The sequence below is a fragment of the Pseudoliparis swirei genome, chromosome 21, assembly GCF_029220125.1.
Source record: "Pseudoliparis swirei isolate HS2019 ecotype Mariana Trench chromosome 21, NWPU_hadal_v1, whole genome shotgun sequence".
Lineage (NCBI taxonomy): Eukaryota > Metazoa > Chordata > Actinopteri > Perciformes > Liparidae > Pseudoliparis > Pseudoliparis swirei.
In genome coordinates, this window is record NC_079408.1 from 16,551,631 (window position 1) to 16,572,144 (window position 20,514).

Sequence of the window (20,514 nt, forward strand, 5' to 3'; positions counted from 1 at the left end):
GTAAGACGGAAGGAATTCTTCTACTATTAATGAAAAATGGATAACATGAAAGAGTAACTGCTCACTCATACATGCTTTTTCAAACTATAAACGAAATGACACATCAATGCTGGTGTTAATTTGGACAATTATTTCCAAATTTATGAAAGATTTGCATTTTAATGGTTAGAGATCATTAAATAGTAATCTTGCAAGAATAATTCTGAGATAGTGGACAGTTTGGAAATAATCTACATCAATGAAGAATATTAACAACCTGTAATCATACCCCCCTCCACATTTCCTTGGTCCATAACCACCGAGTTACATTGCGATGAACTCTTGTTCTTTCCGTTGTGTGGACTGAATATGAAGCTCTTAGCACATCTCAACATCTGGTCAATCAGTGTCAATGACTGATTAACATTTCCTTACCTCCAGGAAAGATTGTGTAGATGAAGCATTACCTTGTTCAATGGTTTTCATTTAGCAGCTGGCTAGTAGCTAGCTAATATCCTCATGTTTTCATGCTAACATCAAACTGGTTACAGAACAGGCTGGTGGGTCCTCTTGTCCCTTTTTTGGTCTGATGAACAGTAAATTCCTCAAAGGCAGTGCCCTGTGTCACATCATTATTATCCAAGATACTGTAGGTGTTATACTTGTTGATGCTGCAACAAGGTTTTCCACTAATGCAAGTGGGTTTTGTCTTCTCAGCCCCTTGCCCACTTTGTTGTGGCCTTTTTCAAAATGATGTAGGTGGATTTAGGCTTAGATCTTGTAGGGGTTACAGGTACTGGAACCCAAAAGCATGACTCGTAAACAGGAATGCAGGAGGAGGATCTTTACTTGGTAATTCAGGCAGGGTCAGAACCAGGTGGTCTATCAAATAGGGCAACAAATCCAAAAGGGGGCAGGCAAAATGTTAAGTCGGGTCAACAGGCAAACAGGATCTGAACGAGCAGATCAGAATTCTGATTTTGGAATATGCTGGAGAGCTTGGCAATGACATACAAGACAATCCGGCAGAGGACAAGTGGAAGTGAGGGAGCTAAATGGTGAGGGACTAATGAGGGGAGGGGCTGCAGGTGAGAAGGGCGTGAGGACCAGGTGAAGGTAATGAGGGACTAACGAGGGGAGGGACTGCAGGTGAGAAGGGCGTGAGGACCAGGTGAAGGAAATGAGGGACTAATGAGGGGAGGGGCTGCAGGTGAGAAGGGCGTGAGGACCAGGTGAAGGAAATGAGGGACTAACGAGGGGAGGGGCTGCAGGTGAGAAGGGCGTGAAGACCAGGTGAAGGAAATGAGGGACTAACGAGGGGAGGGGCTGCAGGTGAGAAGGGCGTGAGGACCAGGTGAAGGAAATGAGAGACAATCAGGTGAGGATGACAGGATCTGGAATGACAGGAGAGTTAATTAAGCAGGCAGGCAGGATGAATACACTATGAAGGTGGAGAAGTCGTGACAGATCTGGTGTTGGAGTTACACTTTAAAGTCAAACTAAAATGTTTATTCTCTCTCTTTTTAAGTCTATAATCAATAATGATACTGCAGCTTTTTTCCAGCACTTTTTAAGCAGTTTTCAAAACCATTCTTTGACATATTTGTGGAAATGTGGTTTTAGCTTCACCTCGTAGGATGGAAGTTTCCCATGGTAGCTTTTGACTGACAGCTGAGAGTGTAAACGCCAACTCATGTGTACCGCTGCTGCCTGGAGAACATCATGTTCTCATTGTTTGCAGTCTACATTGATACATTGTTTTCCCCTCACAGCTACATTTAGTCATGTAACCTCAGTATTAGTTTAGAGTTACTTACACAGTGAAAGTCGGAAGTAACACATATAATGTCAACCCCACAGTTAACAATCTACCTTTGGAATTGAAGAGATATTACAATCTTTTTCATTGCATTGTAGTACGCTTACATTTTGAGCAGAATTTCCCAAAATCTCCGATAAACCCTGTCAGACTGAAAAAAACAACTTTGTAGTCTTTGGCCTCCCGCTGCACTAACCTAAGGCATTAAAGACATTCTTCTAAACAATTGTCTGGAATTTAATTAGACTATCCATAAGCAATTTGGGTTCACCCCAGCCTACTTCTTTCCAACAATAAAGCACATGCAGAGCAGGGTAGCTATCAGGTACCAAGAGGCCAGAGCATCGCCTCTCAGGAGTGTCTTGTCAATGTGTGTGGCGTGTGGGTGGAGTCGTGGAGGGTGGGGGTTTGGCAGCAGTCTGCATGAGCACTTTCCCACTGCTTTATGCAACCATCCCCAACAAAAGGACTTTTAGCCTAGGGGATCCAAATGTTTGATGGCACACTCACATAAAATCCCAGCTCAGCTCTTCATGTCCTGTGCCACTGCATCATCATCGTGGGCTGTGGCGATGAGTGGTGGCTCAGGATGAGATCATGCAGGATGTCAAAGAGCTTGAGGTCACTTCTTGGAGTGGGCTGAATTGTTTCTAAGTATTATCCTCCTATATGTAATAGCATGACGAAGGAATTATACCTCTCCTACGATGCTGAGGACTCATTTTATTAATTTGATTTGACTCAATTACTGTCCAAGGAAAGTCGGAGGAACGGAACTATTTCATTCCAGCGTGCACTGCAATGATTCATAAATGTGTGCTCATTCTGGTTTCATGTGTAGACATGCTGGAGACGCTCTCCTGCTTGGTGTTTGCTCTGGACGCTCTAATCTGTCAACTTTGTTTTTCAACCTGAAAATATATATATTCACTGGGTCACTGTGTGTGTCTGTGCATGTGTTTTCTACATGCATGCATTTCCACAACTTCCAGCGTTATAGTATGTTAGGGTCATTGTACGGGCCCCCGAACACCTTCTGCCCAATTCAGTGGCTCACAGCAGGCCCTTTTTTAGGATAATACTAATATGGAAAGTTATAGAACCAGGTAGAGGATGCTAATGATCACCTGTCAGTCAACCAACACACTGAATGAGGTTCTGCCTTTTGGTGCCTGTTTTATACACCAGATAATAAAGAGATAATTACATTTGAGCTAACTGTACAACATTAACTGATGGATAGCTGACTTTCATAACTGTTTTCTGTATTTACGGCACATTTCGCTATTTGCTTGTGCTTATCTTATGTACGCCATATTTCTGCATTTGGTTGTGCTTATGTTATATAGAGCACATTTCTGTCTTTGGTGGTCTTTTCTGTATTTGCAGCACATCTCTGTATTTAGTTGCGTTTTACCTATTTACAAGATATTTGCAGCACATTTCTCAATGTGGTTGTTTTTTCTGTAATTGCAGGATGTTTCTGCTTTAAGTTGGGCTTTCTACATTTTAATATTTTTCGATATTTCAGTTTGTTACTGTTGGATATTTGCTCTATTTTCAGCATGTTTTATTTTTGGTTTCTTTTCTTTATTTGCGCATGTTGTATAATTGGTGAACATTTTGTTGTTAGTTATGAACAGACCCTCTCACTATTGCTAAACATGTAGTCTGGTGGGACTGAGGCTTAATGTAAAATGTCTTCTCCCTCTTATTAATTTAACTTGCTTGTGTTGCACTTGTTAAGGACACATGCTAAGCAAGCCTTAGCCAGTTGTTCCATCTGACCTTGAACATTCTCATAACATTTGAGAGTTATCCCGCAAAGCATTGCAACCAAGGTATTCTAGCTAATGGAAGTAATGATTTTAAAAGCCATTAATAAATGCTTCCTTGTTCTGTCTTTTCAATTTCTTTTACTCTAGCTTTTATTTTAAAATCTAAGAATTAATGTTGCACGTCCTATGTTTTCAAAATAGTTGTCCTTGCAACCTTACCAACCTCTACTTGTCACTCATCCCTGGTGGTCAAAGGAGTATGAGACATTTATGATATCTCCTTTCTGTTTTTGTAATTTATGGGCTTTTTCTCCAGGGCCAACACATGAATCAGAAGCCTGGTTTCACAAGTGTAAATCCAGAAAAGAAAAACAAACTGCTCTCCTCACCAAGAAGCTACAATGGAAACAGTTCAAATCTGTGGAAAGAGGAAGAGAAATGTGCTCCTGCGCACTTGATCTGGTGCTACTTTCAAATCATTTTGGAAATATGTGGCTCAGTGTAAAACGCGTTTTTAAGCATGTGTACCCAATTGTCTCGATGAAGGTCCACTGATGGATGCTATCTTTAGTTTTGTACAGACTTTTGGAAGCGAGGAAAAACTAACAGAAGAATAGATATTCTAGAAGCCGATTACAATCTTTTTAGACTTAAAAAAAAAAATTGTTAACATTTATTATTTTGCTGTTTATTGCCTTTATTAGAGCAGCTGGAGACAGACAGGAAAATAGGGAGAGACAAATGATGACATGGCGCAAAGGTAAGAATTGATGCCAAGCTACCACAAAGGACTCATCTCAGTCTATTAAAATGATATTATTTCTGAATACAATTATAATAGATCATTGTAATATTGTTTTGAAAATCCTGGCTACAGCCCTGTCACAAATATTGACCGAATGAGAGGACTGTTGCTCCATTTGGGACACGAGGCCTTGGTAATACTTTTTGATGGGGTTACTCATCGTTCCCTGTGGATCCATATTCTATATGAAAACAAGTTCTAATTAAGGTTTAAGGTGATGGTTTTTCCGTTGAGGTTTGCATATTGTTGCCGTATGAGACGTCCTGACTGACTGTTAGTTGTAGCCCCAGCCATGTTGAGAGCCATGAAGCAGCACTAGATAAGCTCACACCTTTTGCATTTAACTCCTTTAATTTTATGAATGGTTCTTGTTTTTTCTATAGGAACCTGACATCTACTGTTAAAAAAAACCCACCAAAAACGAACAAAAAGCTGCTGAACAACATCAGCCACACATTAAATCAATTAAGTAGACAACAACCGACCAACTACTTTTCCAGCTGCCCGTGAACGCACCGTGACACCGTAGTGCTCGCGGAGGAGGTCCACATGGAGCGGCCTCTCTTCGGGAACACGTCTCCACTCCCCCGGTGTCTCGGCTCGGGCGGAGCGCGGTGTGACGGGATGGAGGACGTGACGTCCGCCGTGGACTCGCCGCTCCGGCTTTGAAACTTCGGCGCGTGAAAAAAAAGAAGCTACGCAGCCGGGGGCTGAACGAGAGAGCGCGAGACCTCCCCGTGTGTTGTATGCCACCGTTTTCAAAGTGTGCTGTGAAACTGTAACAGCAGCTGTTCGTGACGTGGATTTGGTTTCAACTTGGATTCATAGACGCCCCCCCCCCTTCAACCCGCGGAGCTGTCAGTGCACAATGCGAACCCAGTGTGTCTGTCCCCCCCTGGACATATGCAGCCCCGCTGACCACCAGTAGCCGCCGCGCCCGGAGGTCCGAATCGGGCTGAAACATGTTTATCTTGTGGGTCCCGGTGAGTTTATTCCTCGGCTTCATCGTTTCCCAGACTTGGAGCGTTCAAATGCCGTGGGACACCTGGGACGCTAAGCTGCTGCGCAACCGAGGGAACGAGTTTGATAAAGCGAGCTCTCAACCGCACATCGTGTTCATCCTGGTGGATGACCAAGGCTTCCGGGATGTCGGGTACCACGGATCCGAGATCAAGACCCCGACCCTGGACCGGCTGGCGGCGGAAGGAGTCAAGCTGGAGAATTACTACGTGCAGCCGCTGTGCAGCCCGTCCAGGAGCCAGCTCATGACCGGCAGGTAAAACGTCCCTATTTCTGGTCCCGTCACGGCCCATCTGTGTGGACTGTACTGGGTACCCGATGAACGGAGTGCAGGCAGTCTAGATATGTCAGAGGGTCTTAGAAAAGCTGGAAGAGTGCATACTCATTTCCATGAAGTCTTATGTGATAATCAGAATTGAATTAAATATTTCAAATTTCTCACTTTAAGTCAGATGAGACAGTTCAGAACTGAACGTGACGCACACAGAAAAGTAAGGTGCCATCTGGAACAGAAAATGGTTCTTCAGAGCAGGCACGTGCACAGACATTTTGGGGGGCAGGTGCTCAAACCCAAAGAATGGGCACCCAATGCCAAAAAAAAGAATTCTGACAGAATTGAAGCATAAGCAGCAATACACTGATGATGCAATACATCCTCGACCTGCGTTTCCTCTGGGCAGCATCAGACTGCTTGTTTACATTTTCTTTATGAATAAAGATGAATTATTATATATAGCAACAGTACAAGCGTTCTGATTGGCTAATGGGTCGTCATGCCAGCCACATATTGCCCTCCTCGCTGGTCTGATACGGATCAGTATTGCCCTCTTACGTCAATTTCAAAATGAGCGATATTGATAGACATCAACAGACAATACCAGAGAGGCCTTCTGATTTTTTTTTCAGTCTGGCCACGCAAATCCTAGACTAGCCCCTGTTTATAGAACGGAATAAGAATGCACTCTCTCTCTCTTCTCTCTTCTCTCTCTCTCTCCCTATCTCTATTCTCTAAACATAACTAACGCCAGTAAACAGCTGCAAGGCTTTGAAATCACGGATTTCGTGAGTTTTTGTTTCTTTATTTTTTTAGGACACGTCGGACCAGTTGTGACGTCATGTTTTCAGCAGCGCTAATGTTGTGGTTGATTTATCACAAACAACGTCAGGGGACAAACACGTCATGACCTGTTGGTCTGATGCTGCGGGTCAGAGGAGAAGGAGGTGCAGCTGTTTGGTGGCGCGAGGAGCACTGTGGAGGAGGAAGTGGAGGAGGAGGAGGAGGGGCGCGGCGGGGGGAGGAGGAGGGGGGGGCACGTTAGCTCGTGAGCGCCGCGGAGCATGTCGGGGCGAAGTTCTCAGATAAATACCCCGTCGGATATTAAAACACATTTGGGGAGACTTGACAGAAAGAGTAACTTTTATTCTTAAATACTGATGAATAAAAAAAGTGGGCTCCAGCAAAAAGGGCTGGTGCTTGAGCACCACTAGGGCTCTATCTGTGCACGTGCCTGCTTCAGAGTAATGCCAGGTTCAACAAAGAACCTTTCAAACCAGGGTTCTTTAAAGATCAATTTCCTTAAATAGTTCAAATAACCTATAAAGGTGTCTCAAAGAACCTTCAAAACATGTTTTTAAGGCACACTTTCTGGTTCCACAAATAACCTTTCAAACGAGGGTCTTTTAAAGAACTATTTCCTTAAATAGTTCGACCAATAACCTATAGGCCTAATGGTGTCTCAAACGAAAAAATGTTTCTTCAGTAGGTGATGTTTTATCTAATTTCATCCAGTCTTTTTTAACCCCTGTCTGTCTGCAGTCAAACTGTTTATTACTGGGTTTATGGCTCAGACTATCAGTTCTATGGGTTGTGATAACGGCGTCCCATCAGAGCAGAGTTCCCTGGATACTCTGTTCACAATCAGCATCGCTGTCTCCACTTGTAAAAAGTCTGAGGGGATTATTTTCACTTTGAAAAAAACCTTCGCTCCACATGGAGGTACAGATTAAATTTTTGGCTTTGTAGTTTCACATCAGCAGTTCCCCTCTTTGTACATGCTGCCCCAGAGAGAGAGCGAGCGAGAGAGAGAGAGAGAACTTTGAAATGCCGTTGGAAGCGTAGCGAAGCACTTGAATCTTACAGTAACGGGAGCTGAAGGAGAGATTTCCAATGTCTTCCTGGGAAACTCGCTCAGCATCAGAGAAGAATTCAACCTGTCTGGTTTCCTTTACGCTGCACTGATGGGCTTAGAGGCTTAAAGTCATGGCTCTCCTTCAGGTCCATAGATGTGCTCTTCAACCCCATCATGCTCCCACTGATCTCAACCGATCAACAGAATGGATTGCCGAAGGCCAGGGCAGAGGTTGCTGCTCCTGGGCGGCCCCTAAAATTGAAAAATGTTTAATATGTTTGGGGAATGTACACATGACACGGTATAGGCCAATATTTCTGAAACCGTTACACTTACTTCTGGTTCTTGGTAATTCAGTAAACATGTTTTTAGAGTGATGGATGTTCAGGTGCTAGAGAGCCATGTCAACATACCTGTCCAGACAAATCCAGCAGATGGACTTTCTGCAACGTTCCATACATGATTAACACACCTTCCAGCTCTCGTATCAGTTAGTTATAGATGGTTTATGATTTACATTTACAATGCAGATTGTAGCAAACACATTTTCTTAATCTGGTATTCATTGTCGCCCCTACCCACCTTTTCCATTGGCCGCAGGTGTTTAACCTGCACTCACTCTTCTCAAGGAAACAATATATATTCTAAACAAAATTCAATATCCTTATCAGCCTCCTCCATCAGTGGCCTTGTCCATCAACAAACAAAGAGGAAGAATGTGCTCTGGGGTCCCAGGGCAATGAAGAGCAGACCTAAAGATTCCAAAAAGTCTTTCTCTCATCCTTGAACATTGTGTTCTTATATTATAGCCCATTGGACCAAACCACAAGGAGAACTGGATAGTTAATTAGTTCCTTTTCACTCTGGTAATTCATCCCACTTCCCTCTTGTCCACACTTCTCTCAAACTCGTCTTTGCCTCTCATTCCCCCTTCTCTTGTTCTTTAAGTGATCTGTCACTTATTCCCTTCCCTCTCTTTCCCCACACCAGTCTGTCCTAGAACTCATCGGACGAGTTGCGCAAAGATGAATACGGGAAATGAATGTTTGGGGGTGACACATTAGCAAGATGTCTTAAAGAGGTTCGGATTTGGATTTGTGGAAAACGAAGTCCTGCAATAGTGTGTAAAATAGAGATAATAAGGCCAAGGCAAGAGCAAAAACTGAAAGGGAATATTTAGAGATAGCAAAAAGTTAAATGAGTCTGCTGAAAGGAAGAGCTCAGTAAGACAAACTGCTCTGCGGCTGACTTTGATTAAATGCAGAGCGCCGAGTGGAGGTTGCTTATCTAAACCATATGTGAGGAGGACGTGGAGGAGGAACACAAGAGAAGGCCCCAGCCTGGGCAGAAGGTCTGCTGGGGACCTCCACAACCTCAGAGAGTGGTGGCCAATGCACCTTGTGAGCCTGGAGCGATTTCTGGCATTTGGTGATTTAAATTTAATGGCTTGTGTGATTTGTTGGCCTTGTGGATCAGTGCATGTGTAAAAACACCAGAGAGATATTGGGATTACAGCAGCATTTCACTCTAAAACATTTGACTACACTCTTCAGATGGGGAATGCATGGCTTTAATTTGTGCTAGATAAAGGATACAGAGAAGACGTGGCTTCCTATTCGTGCCCTACTTTTTTATTTTAAAGAACTTATAAATCAACCACTTTGGACAAGTGCAAGGACCGCTGGGCAGGAGGGAAGATCCCCAGAGGGCAGCAGTTACTACCGTCATTATTTAAAGGGCTCATAAATACTAAAGACCTAGAACTGTCCATCTTCAGGTACCCCAAAACCCATAAAGTCAAGACCTAGGTCCCCTGTGACCACATCGTATGTCAAAGAGAAACAACAAAGGGATACTTTGAAAGTCTTTGCGCTCCACCGTATACTATTCTATGATCAAGACCTCAGGCTGGTTTGTTTGATTTGTGGAGAAATCCCAGGCTTGTGTCATTCTCAATACATGGCTCTAGCCTTTTGGTATGTGGACAACAGCAAACCAGCAGGAGAGGCAAAAGCAGGGGTTGGGGCTCGTAAGTGGTCACACCCTAAACATGCACACACACGCACACGTGCACACACACACAGACACACACACTAATGTCTTAATATTTTCATTTTCTGGTTTTTATCATCTGTTCTTTTCCGTGATGCCTATTTCCTTTGTACCGCTGCTTGACAAATGGAAATACAACAATGAAAACATCATCTTTCTATAAAGAAAGTTAATACAAAAGGTGCATAAGGTTAATGGAGCATATTCCACCCAAAAATACTTTTATAGACAAGTCTTAAGTTCACCATTTGCGATGCCGATAGAAAGTCTGGAGAAAGTATGAAAAACAAGGTTTTCGCTCTTCATAAATTTAATTATATATTTTTTTGTGTATTTTCTCAACAAGCTTTTTCAACAACAAAAATCTCAAGAAACACATTTCAATGCCAGGCTAGGAATGCGCGATATAAACGATATAATTATAAAAAATAAAAATGGCCTACGACGAGATCTTAGTTATATTGTTTCATCGCGATATTGTTTGTATGTTTGACGTCATGACCCATGACCAAGATATATAAAATAGTGCGAGTGTCACGGATGTGTGTGGTGTGAGTGGATGGAGACAGGACAGGCGGGACGGAGCGGGCGGGAGGCGGAGCGAGCGGGCGGGAGGCTAGGCAGACAGATATGCGATCGATCTGCTGGCTGACGAACGAAACGTCGGCGGTACATTACGTATAACAATAAACATGATGACAATAGTAACAATATCCCACAACCGTGGGTCAACGTGGGGTCTATAGTCCCGATGATTGTGATTGTTGCGTGTGCGGTGCGCACCAGCGTGCGCGCCACACTTCACCCCCAAGCGCGTGACCCGGTCACACCCGTGACCGCACACCGAACGCTCGCTGCAACGCAACGCATCGCGACCGCGCCAAATTAAAAGAAAAAGGAAATTTAAACGCATCATCAACATCATCATCATCTAATATATGGCTGAAATAGCTGGAAGAGCTGAAAAAAAAAAAAGTTGCAGCTTCAATCATTTTGGTTTGGTTTTGTTTGGTTAGGCGCGCAAAGCCAACCTGCAGACTGTAGTGTGTGTGGGCAAGTGTGGCGGCTAACAATTCTAAAAGACTAAAAATACTTTTTAGTAAAAATGTATTTTTTGGTACATATATGTTATTATTATACTGGAAGTGTATTTCTTAATTAAAAAAAAAAATATTTCATTTCATTTCAATTTTTTTCATGTTCATTGTCAAAATTGAATAACATAAAAAAATCTTCTTTCTTTCTTTTTCTTTTTTTTTTTTCTTTTTTTTAAGTTTTTAATCTTTGTTCTGAAATGGTTTCTTCTATGTTCTGAAATATATGATTTACAGTATATATATATGATATATATATATAATATATATATAGCTGCAATGTTTATATACTATGGATTTAGGCCACACGCCCTATATGCCAGGCTTGGTTGATTTGTTGTTGTTGTTGTCTAACCCACAAACACATGTTGCATTAACCTCTTCCCGTCATTCTCAACCCTTTCTTTGTTTATTGCATTGAAATCTCGCCGCCTAATGACAGACCAACAACTTCAGTTTATTTTGTATAGCCCAAAATCAGAAATTACGCACTCCCCTCAAAGGGCTTTACAATTTGTACACATACGACATCCCTGACCATTGACCTCACGTCATGTGAACAGAGTTACAGAGTTACATAAACATTCAATGAATATGAAAGCAATTATGAATAATGAGCACCAGGCATGGACCATGATCCAGACCTCCACAATCCATGAAACAGAAGGAGGAAGAGACAAGGGGGGGGAGGGGCATCAGTAGGGCCATGGCACGGGCCAGGGCCAAAGAGGCAGGAGGCATCACGAAAGAGGCCGGACCAATGAGGTTGGCCTTTGAGGCAGGAGGCACAAAGAAGGAGGCAGGGTCATTGGGAAGGAGGCCAGGTTTAAGCCTATAGCAGCATATCTAGGGGCTGGACCAGGTGAACCTGATTCATCCCTAACTATAAGCACCATGTAGGAGGAAAGTCTTAAATCTAATCTTAAATGAGGTGACTTTCTGCCCCCCGGACTGAAAGCGAACAATGCCTCCTCTATTCCCCGGTGTGCGTCACTGTAGTTGGGTTTCAAAGTCCCCCCTGTCTAGACCACCAAGTGACAGAATCATAGCCATATGAAACCAGGACACTCTCTTGGCTCCCACCACAACCATTGTTGTCTTATTTCGAATTTACCAACTAAACCTCAATGACAAGGCAATGAATAGAAGTATCAAATTCGGAATTGGGCTGAGTACTTGAATATGTTAAAAGTCCTGGGAACCAGCTTTGAAATCTGTGGGAATTATTGTTGCCAAATTATAAACATTGATTTCCAAAATATTTGCAGGCATCAAACCCAGATGGAATTCTGTTTTAGCGAAGCATAGAGCTGAACAAAAAGTATAATTCCTCCCGGAAAACAAACATCTCTACCACCAGGTTGATCCAGAATGTGTCCACTTACTGTAGCTGGAATTGAAACTATGAACTGGTGGCTCAGTGCCCAGTGATTCCTCAAAGACATTGGTTAGTGGCGGTGGTGAGGACTGAGCTGTGACACAATTGCAAGGTAAAAGTCACACAAAAGCAATGCACCATTCACTAGCGTATTAGAAAGACTGCCACCTCCATTGTTTTCAATGTAAGCATGATGGCCTCAAATGTTGTGGTGGCTGTATAAAGATAGTCAAGGAACCATCAAACTCATTCATCCTCCTGGCACCGTGAATGTCAAACCATCCAATTGTAGGAGTGCCAGTCGTAGAACTAAGGACAGAATATACGTCAACATCCAGGCTTTGGTGTCACCATCTAAACTGGCTGAAAACAAATCATACACTCAGTAGCAACTTACATTAATTTAATACTAGATTCTGTGTCTCATTTTAGTTCTTGAAAAATGTATACAGGCTAAATTTACCGTAATATCTTTTTGTTGGGTAGGGGAATTGAACATATGCACATCTGGCCCCAGAGGTTTGTGTTTTGATTGTTTATGAGTCCACATGCAGACCAACACTAAGTGTGCTCGGATCAATCCGCCACCAATATGTTAGTAATATTAGTTGGTCTTTATATAGGATGATCAGATGAGGCAAAAAACACAAGACAATTTCTCCATGCATTGCTAAATTGGTTTGCTCTATAAAGCTCTGTTTACACAGCTAAGTCAATATAGGACTATTTCACCGTTATTCCTTCTCACTGTTCAGTAATAAAGGTACAAACATGGAGTGGTAGGCCAGACCTAGCTATCAGGGATTGGCCCCACCATTCTCGATCAGAACAACCGTAACCAATACCTGCTTCATACTGCTGTAGTAAATGTGTAGATTTGCACATGCACGCACACACACACACACACACACACACACACACACACACACACACACACACACACACACACACACACACATTAATTCAATTGAGTTTATTTTGTATAGCCCATTATCACAAATTACAAATTAGCCTCAGAGTGCTTTACAATCTGTACACATAGACATTCCTGTCCCAGGACCTCACATCGGATCAGGAGAAACTCCCAAAAAACCCTTTCACAGGGAAAAAAGGGAAGAAACCTTCAGGAGAGCAACAGAGGAGGATCGCTCTCCAGGATGGACAGATGCAATAGATGTCATGTGTACAGAAGGAATCATTACAGAGTTACAACACATTCAATAAGTATGACAGAGTGTATCGATAGTTGGTAGTAGTCATGGACCACGATCCAGACCTCCAGATTGAGGTAGAGAGGAGAGTGGGTGGGGCATCAGCAGGGCAATGCCATCTACAGAAACCACATCACCAGATAATTGATCTGAGGTGTTCAGGGCCGAGTAAAATAACTTCAGTTTTGTCAGAGTTTAACATCAGGAAGTTGCAGGTCATCCATGTTTTTATGTCTTAAGATATGCTTGAATTTTAGTGAGCTGGTTGGTCTCCTCTGGTTTGATCGATAGATATAATTGAGTATCATCTGCATAACAATGAAAGTTTATGGATTTGTTCCTGATAATATTGCCCAAAGGAAACATATATAAGGTAAATAAAATTGGTCCAAGCACAGAACCTTGTGGAACTCCGTGACTAACGTTGGTGGTTATCGAGGCTTCATCGTTTTCAAATACAAACTGAGATAAGGCAGTGATCCAGACGTTCATTGAAAAACATGCAGATTTCATCATTTAGATGGTGACTCCAAAGCCAGGCTATAGTCTGAATTCTTTGTGCAATGAAAAAAGTGTGAATAGCTCCATTTTTATTGCCTATAATGTACGTTTGCGTAGTTTCATGTTATCACAGATCTCCCTCCATCGTGCCAAAGTTAAAAGTAAACTTCATCAAACTGAAATGAGCTGAAACTATAAGCTTGCAAGCTGTTGGCCTAGCCGGCTGTCCTGTATGCAGGGTGTGTTTGCAGTTACAGTCTGTTATGTGGATATGTGTAGAATGAACTATTTTTTTGTTGAATAGGTTTTGAGTTGTAACTCACAGGTTTATTTCTATGTTTAAAACGTTTCACATACCATACAGAGGTGTAACCATTGTGTTCTCAAGGGGCATGAAGGTTTGTAAGGCCTGACCACCTTCTGGTTCCCCTCCAGCTGAATCCTTCTCTCTGGAACCTGAACGAGAGACTAATGTTCACTCCCGTTCCCCGGTGAGAGCTTTACTACACACCCCTAACCTCAGAGTAAAAGTTGATTTTACAATGTTTAATTTGTTCTTGAATAGATTTAATTATATATTTTATTTTATTTTACTTAAAGCAACCAATGACCACTTACAGTAACTTACAATCACATGATAGTGTATCGTAACACTGATTATATTGCATTATAAAGACTATAATGTAAAACAAAAAATGAGAATTATGATACTCTATGATCCCTGCCAGCAAGAATGCAAGTATGATAATACTTGACCTTACAAGTCATTATAAAATGCCTAATTATGTGTTTTTATTTTATTTTGTTATAAAGTGTTAAGAATACTTATAGAACTATAATCATTCAGTGCTAGAGGCAGATTATCATTTATTATAAATGTTAATAATGCATTATAGACATTGGCATCATAGAAGGTGTTGCCAAAGTTTCTTCTGGGTCTAGATCGAGACACGTCAGATCAATACTTGAGTGGAAAAGCCCAGATATCTTACAAAACATTAGCCATCTGCTACAAACACATTTTAGTTGGTACACAAAAAACATTGGCGCTTGTGGTAATTGAATAAATGACCCAAATGTTCGATAAAAAGCATTTAGGAGTTTACACTTGCAGTGAAAGGAGTTAGAAAACACCTCGTTGCAAAGAGTCCTTTACTCATCAATGGTGCCGAGATGTCTGCCACAGCATCATCGGCTCCAGGTCACAGCTCTGTTTCCTGTCTTGAGTGACATATCTTCGGTTTTTGCTCTTCCCCCCCTAACTACCACTACCCATCCACCCCCTTTTACTGCACTGATAGACGTCAGTTGGACATTACCCTGATCTTGGCTTGCTCACACATAAGCACTCTTCTGTTTGCTTTGGACTGGGTCGCCTGATGGATTGGATAATATATTAGTGTGTAAGTTCCAATACAATGATTGGCTCTGTGACTAACGACTCATTGCAATTAAATGGTCGGTGAGAGGAGTCCTTTTTGGGAGGAAATTCTAGTCCTCAATTATATAAACTGAAACTGGCAGCGTTTCAGTATTTAGATTATTTTTATCGAAATGTCATAAAGTAGCATGTGAACATTATATGAATAAAAGATGTCATGCATAACCTACTTCATAGACAATTTTCATCAACCCAGAAGTTACATATTTCTCTAAAACTGTGAATATCTCTGACAGACTGGTATGTGTTTTTTTGTTTTGTAGGTATCAGATCCACACCGGCCTTCAGCACTCCATCATCCGAGCTACCCAGCCCAACTGCCTCCCCCTGGAAAATGTCACCCTGCCCCAGAAGCTCAAGCAAGCAGGCTACTCCACCCACATGGTGGGCAAGTGGCACCTGGGCTTCTACAAGCGCGGCTGCCTGCCCACCAAGCGCGGCTTCGACACTTTCTTCGGCTCCCTGCTAGGAAGCGGGGACTACTACAGTCACTATAAATGTGAAGGACCTGGGATGTGTGGCTATGATTTGTATGAAGGGGAAGAGGCAGCTTGGGAACAGGACCACGGTTTGTACTCTACTATGATGCTCACTCGAAAGGCTATCAGCATCCTAGCCAATCACAACCCTCACAAACAACCCTTGTTTCTCTACTTAGCCTATCAAGCAGTTCATTCCCCACTGCAAGTTCCTGACCGCTACCTTGAGCGCTACAAGGGCATTCCAAACTTGCATCGTCGTAAATATGCCGCCATGGTGTCCTGTTTGGATGAAGCTATCCACAACCTTACGTTGGCGTTGAAACGTTACGGTTATTATGACAACACAGTCATAGTGTACTCCTCAGATAACGGAGGCCAGCCATTAGCAGGTGGAAGCAACTGGCCCTTAAGGGGAAGTAAAGCCACCTACTGGGAAGGGGGCATTCGAGCAGTGGGCTTTGTTCACAGTCCCCTGTTGGTCAACAAAGGGACGCAATGTCGATCTTTGGTCCACATCACTGATTGGTTCCCTACACTGGTGACCCTGGGTGAAGGGACTTTAGACGAAGACCTAAGTCTGGATGGGTACGATGTCTGGGAGGCTATCAGCGAAGGCCGCCCATCTCCTCGCCAGGACATTCTTCATAACATCGACCCAATCTACATCAGAGCCAAGAATGGTTCATGGAAGGCTGGGTATGGCTTGTGGAACACTGCCATCCGGGCCGCGCTCCGGGTGGGCAACTGGAAACTCCTGACGGGTGTTCCCGGCTACAGCGACTGGGTGCCCCCGCAGACCTTCTCTAACCAGCGGCTAACCAACCGCTGGCATAATGAGCGTGTCCATTGGGACCGGGGTAAGTCCATCTGGCTGTTCAACATCACAGCCGACCCTTATGAGAGAGTGGACTTGTCCCAGCGCTACCCTCACATAGTGAGGAAGATGCTCACGCGGCTAGCGCAGTATAACAAGACTGCGGTGCCGGTACGTTACCCGGCCAAAGACTTGCGCTCCAACCCTCAGTACAATGGAGGCGTGTGGGGACCCTGGTTCAAAGACACCGGGGAAGAGCAAGTGGAGGATGAGAGAAACAATAACTTGTTCACCAACCATCTTGGAAAAAGACGGTGGAAAAAGAAATCCAATAACAGAAAGCTGAAAAGAAAGGGAGAATAGTAGCCTACCCAGTTTAGGTACTACTGACTTTTCTCAGGGATTGACTCTTCCTGCTTCAGGATTGTCCTCTAAGATGTTCTAACTCCAGTTTGATTTAACTTGACATCACTATATACTGTATGAACAACAATGGATCTTTTGAAATGCACCAAGAGAATAAGAATACGATCCTCTCATTCACACACTGGTGTCATGCCCAAACAACTCGGACCTCATGGGGCAATTGGAGAATGATACTTTTTCTAGATTTTGTTGCATGCTTGAACTGTTGTCACCTTTGGATAGTTTCATGTTTCACTTAAATTTTCCTTGACAGTCGCCATAAATTATGGTGACAGAAAAATAAAGTCATAGTTCTTTCATGTTGTTGATTGCAATGATGCAGTATCGTGGAAATGGATGTAGGATTTATGTGATTTTTTTGTTTTTACAGTCTGTCTAAACTTTAGAATAATACGTTTTGTTTCCTCTTTTAAATGATGTCTGGTCTGGCACCAGTCCAACCCGAATGTAAGACAAGCTAACAAAATAAAAGCCCCAGACATAAAGCTCTGTTTCCAGCAATTTTTCAACCTCAGTCTGGTTTGCATTGTATTACAGCCAGATTTCATATATTCTGATGACAACAAGACAATATACTACACGAACTGCAATGTTTTAACATCTCTTTTATATTTTGAAGCTGACATCTGGCCACTTGGTACATTTATTTGGACAATACAGCAAAGTGGGATATGACTCGTGATAAATACCTAATTATGGCTGCCCATCAGTCATGGTGCACTCCAAGAAGTTGTGATTTACGAAAACAGAGAAATGGAACTATTTACATGGAGTGAACATAACTTACACTCTGGAAAACTATGTTTCTCATATTGTTGCTTAGCACCCATGTAAAGCTCCCAAGCTCAAAACGCTGATGTACGATTTCACGAGTTTTGCAAGTGGACACTTTGATGTACTTTACAGGCCCATTACTTATTTTAATTGCACAGAATTACTTAAAAATGGTCTGCTCCCTGTAAGAATGATAGTTGCCAAAAAGGTAATATGTTCTGTTCTCTTTTTATGACCTTCCCCAACGAGTGTATATGTCTTTTCAAATAGCTAACCAACGGCTTTCCAGAACAATGCAAGTCTGTTGCTCTCGTCCAATCTGAGAGCTTGAAATGATTTTGGAAGACATGAAACAGGAGCACCAGAGAGCGGGGCTTTCCCAGAGCTGCACATCACTCCTCTCCCCATTATAACCTCAGCCTTTTCAGGCACGGACTCGGGTTTCACAGCGCCATTGGTGTCCATCTGAAGATGAGACCTTCGACCCTCAACCTCTTTAAATCCAAAGCATGGGAGGTATATTTTGGGGTAATCGTGCCACTTTTCCTCACCTGCTATACGTTGATTTGTGTCCACAGGCCAGATTGTACCCATGGGAATCAGCATGTACCAGGATGAGCTCATCGCCTCTCCTGCCTAAAAAACCCAGAGGGATGTCCTCCACATCATAAGCTACAGCTGAGCATTACAAAAAATGACATTCTTATTTTGTGGCACGGTGATGAGTTTCCTCCCCCATGGTCCACAGAACAGTTAAACCCTGGATTCTCTGGGAATTCACATTTGCTTTCAGTTACGGGCATTAGGATCCCTCTTGTGGGAAACATTCACAGGGTGTTTCTTTACCTGTAACTGAGCTGTAAGGCAATACATCACCTCCCTCATCCTGCCGCCTCACATTAACAAAACTCATTTGTGCTCATTAGTTGGAATGCTTCAGCAGTCCAACTATTGATCTTGTAATTAGTTGGAATGCTTCAGCAGTCCAACTATTGTTCTTCAAATCTTTAAGAAACTTCTTCTATTTCTTCTGTACGTATTTTGGACCCTTTCTCCTCCTTCATATATTAAGCTACAGAAACTGTTCGAATATTAAAATATTCAGCTCCTTCAGCTCATGATTGCTCTGACTTTTCATATTTCTAACTCTTCAATTGTTCATATTATACACATTTTATGGTTATTAATTTGAATGGGATCACAATGGAGAAAGTCTTCAACTTTAAAAGCTTCTAAGATCTTCATACTTTCAGCTTATTCAATCATTTATTTTTTTAAATGTTGACATAACCTTAAACTTTTACTGTATTTTCAGATATTTTTTATCTTTCCACATTATTAAATGATTAATATTTTTATGGAGCAAAGCTTCAAATCTGCTTAAACTTTTTCAACTTTAAAAGCTTACAATGTCGGCATACGTAAAGCTACAGAAAACATGTTACCTTTAAAATGTTGAGAAGATGCTTAGCTATAACTTTATAACTCAGCTTTTTTTATAGCTCTTAGTTATTTAATTGTCCCGTTTTAGTTTTGTGTTTTTCGGCTCCTCTTGGAGTTTTTAATGGGTGTGTGTGGGGAAGTCTAGAGCTGTGACATCATCGCTAGAGGGGACAGCTGCGTCATGATCGAGCGGAAATTATTTTTGTATAACGTCACTATGGCCACAATTCTTACTCTTTAGGTATTATTTTCTGGTAAAGTAGTGGGGAATATTGTGCTTGTCGTAGACGTGTGACTATGGAACCCAACAGTTTCTCTGATTTTTCTATAGAAGCCTTAAAGGGTACCTGTAGTGAAAGCGAATATGTAGCCAGATCAAAAGATAATGTGTTTCTAAAGGTTATTCATGCACTGACGGTCCAGTATTCAATAACAATATGTAGTTTAGGCTGTTCAAAGTCCTCAACTCCGACATGCGACATTGCACTGGAGCTTGAATATGTCGCGGGTGGTGTGACGTCAAATCGTTGAGAGATCGATAGCCAGCCACAGCGGATGTGTTCAGATACCAATATAAACAACGTTGAGCGCTCGCAAACAAATGCTGAGAGATTGATAATATGGACGATGAAAGATTGTCTGATTCAGCAACTGGATACTTGTTTGAACCTTTAAAAGCAGACTATCCCCATTTAGTGAATTGTGACAGCGATGATAGCGATGATTCTGATGAAGTTGATGCCGAAGGACCGCCGGTCCAGATGCTTCACCGTGCGGACCGTGCACGCAAGTCGGCGGACGTTTGGTGCAGTTGTGGGAAATGTGTGCCACAAAAAACAGACATAGAGTGCATTTGTTGTAAAGAACACGAACTTATGTCCAATGATATAGTGACATTAGACCTCATCTGCTTCACACAAAAGAGTGAGCTTGATAGCTACATCGCGCATAAGCCAGCGCTGGAGATGTCTTTCATTGATGCAATGATCGGCCGACATGTTCGGGGGGCCTGCACCCGAGGGAGAACTGTCAAATCGGTAAGTTTGCCAGTTGTTTCATGTAGGCTAATTTGCGATCACCAGAGTTGGTTTGATTATTACTAATATTCTGAATATATTCACCTTTATTCTCCTATAAGCGAGAGGCCTAACATTTGCCTGCATACTATCGCCCATGATTATGATGATCCTTTAGCATAGACTAAGAAGCCCATACTTTATATAGCGGTCTCAGTAGGCCGCGCACCATGGAGGCCGCGGTATATTGAATAAGGCCGCGTCCGCTGCCCGTGTATCGTGGCATTTGCAGTATCTCCATTGATTTTGACCATATAGATTGTGTAATTCTTCGCTACGAATGTTTCACGAT

General features: G+C 42.5%; 1 protein-coding gene across 1 annotated transcript; it reads left to right on the forward strand.

Annotated features, from left to right (window-relative positions):
• Positions 1–4,962: 4,962 nt before the first annotated feature.
• arsj (arylsulfatase family, member J) lies at positions 4,963–17,414 on the forward strand. Its single transcript, XM_056442673.1, has 2 exons — positions 4,963–5,657; positions 15,471–17,414. The coding sequence occupies exons 1-2, from the start codon at positions 5,344–5,346 to the stop codon at positions 16,864–16,866; spliced, it is 1,710 nt and encodes a 569-aa protein (XP_056298648.1). The 5' UTR covers positions 4,963–5,343; the 3' UTR covers positions 16,867–17,414.
• The last annotated feature ends 3,100 nt before the right edge of the window (positions 17,415–20,514 follow it).

Excerpts from the sequence above, each read along its gene's own strand:
- arsj (XM_056442673.1), top strand. The coding sequence starts at position 5,344 with ATGTTTATCTTGTGGGTCCCGGTGAGTTTATTCCTCGGCTTCATCGTT. Across the intron at positions 5,658-15,470 it reads AGCCAGCTCATGACCGGCAG|GTATCAGATCCACACCGGCC; the intron begins GTAAAACGTCCC and ends TTTGTTTTGTAG.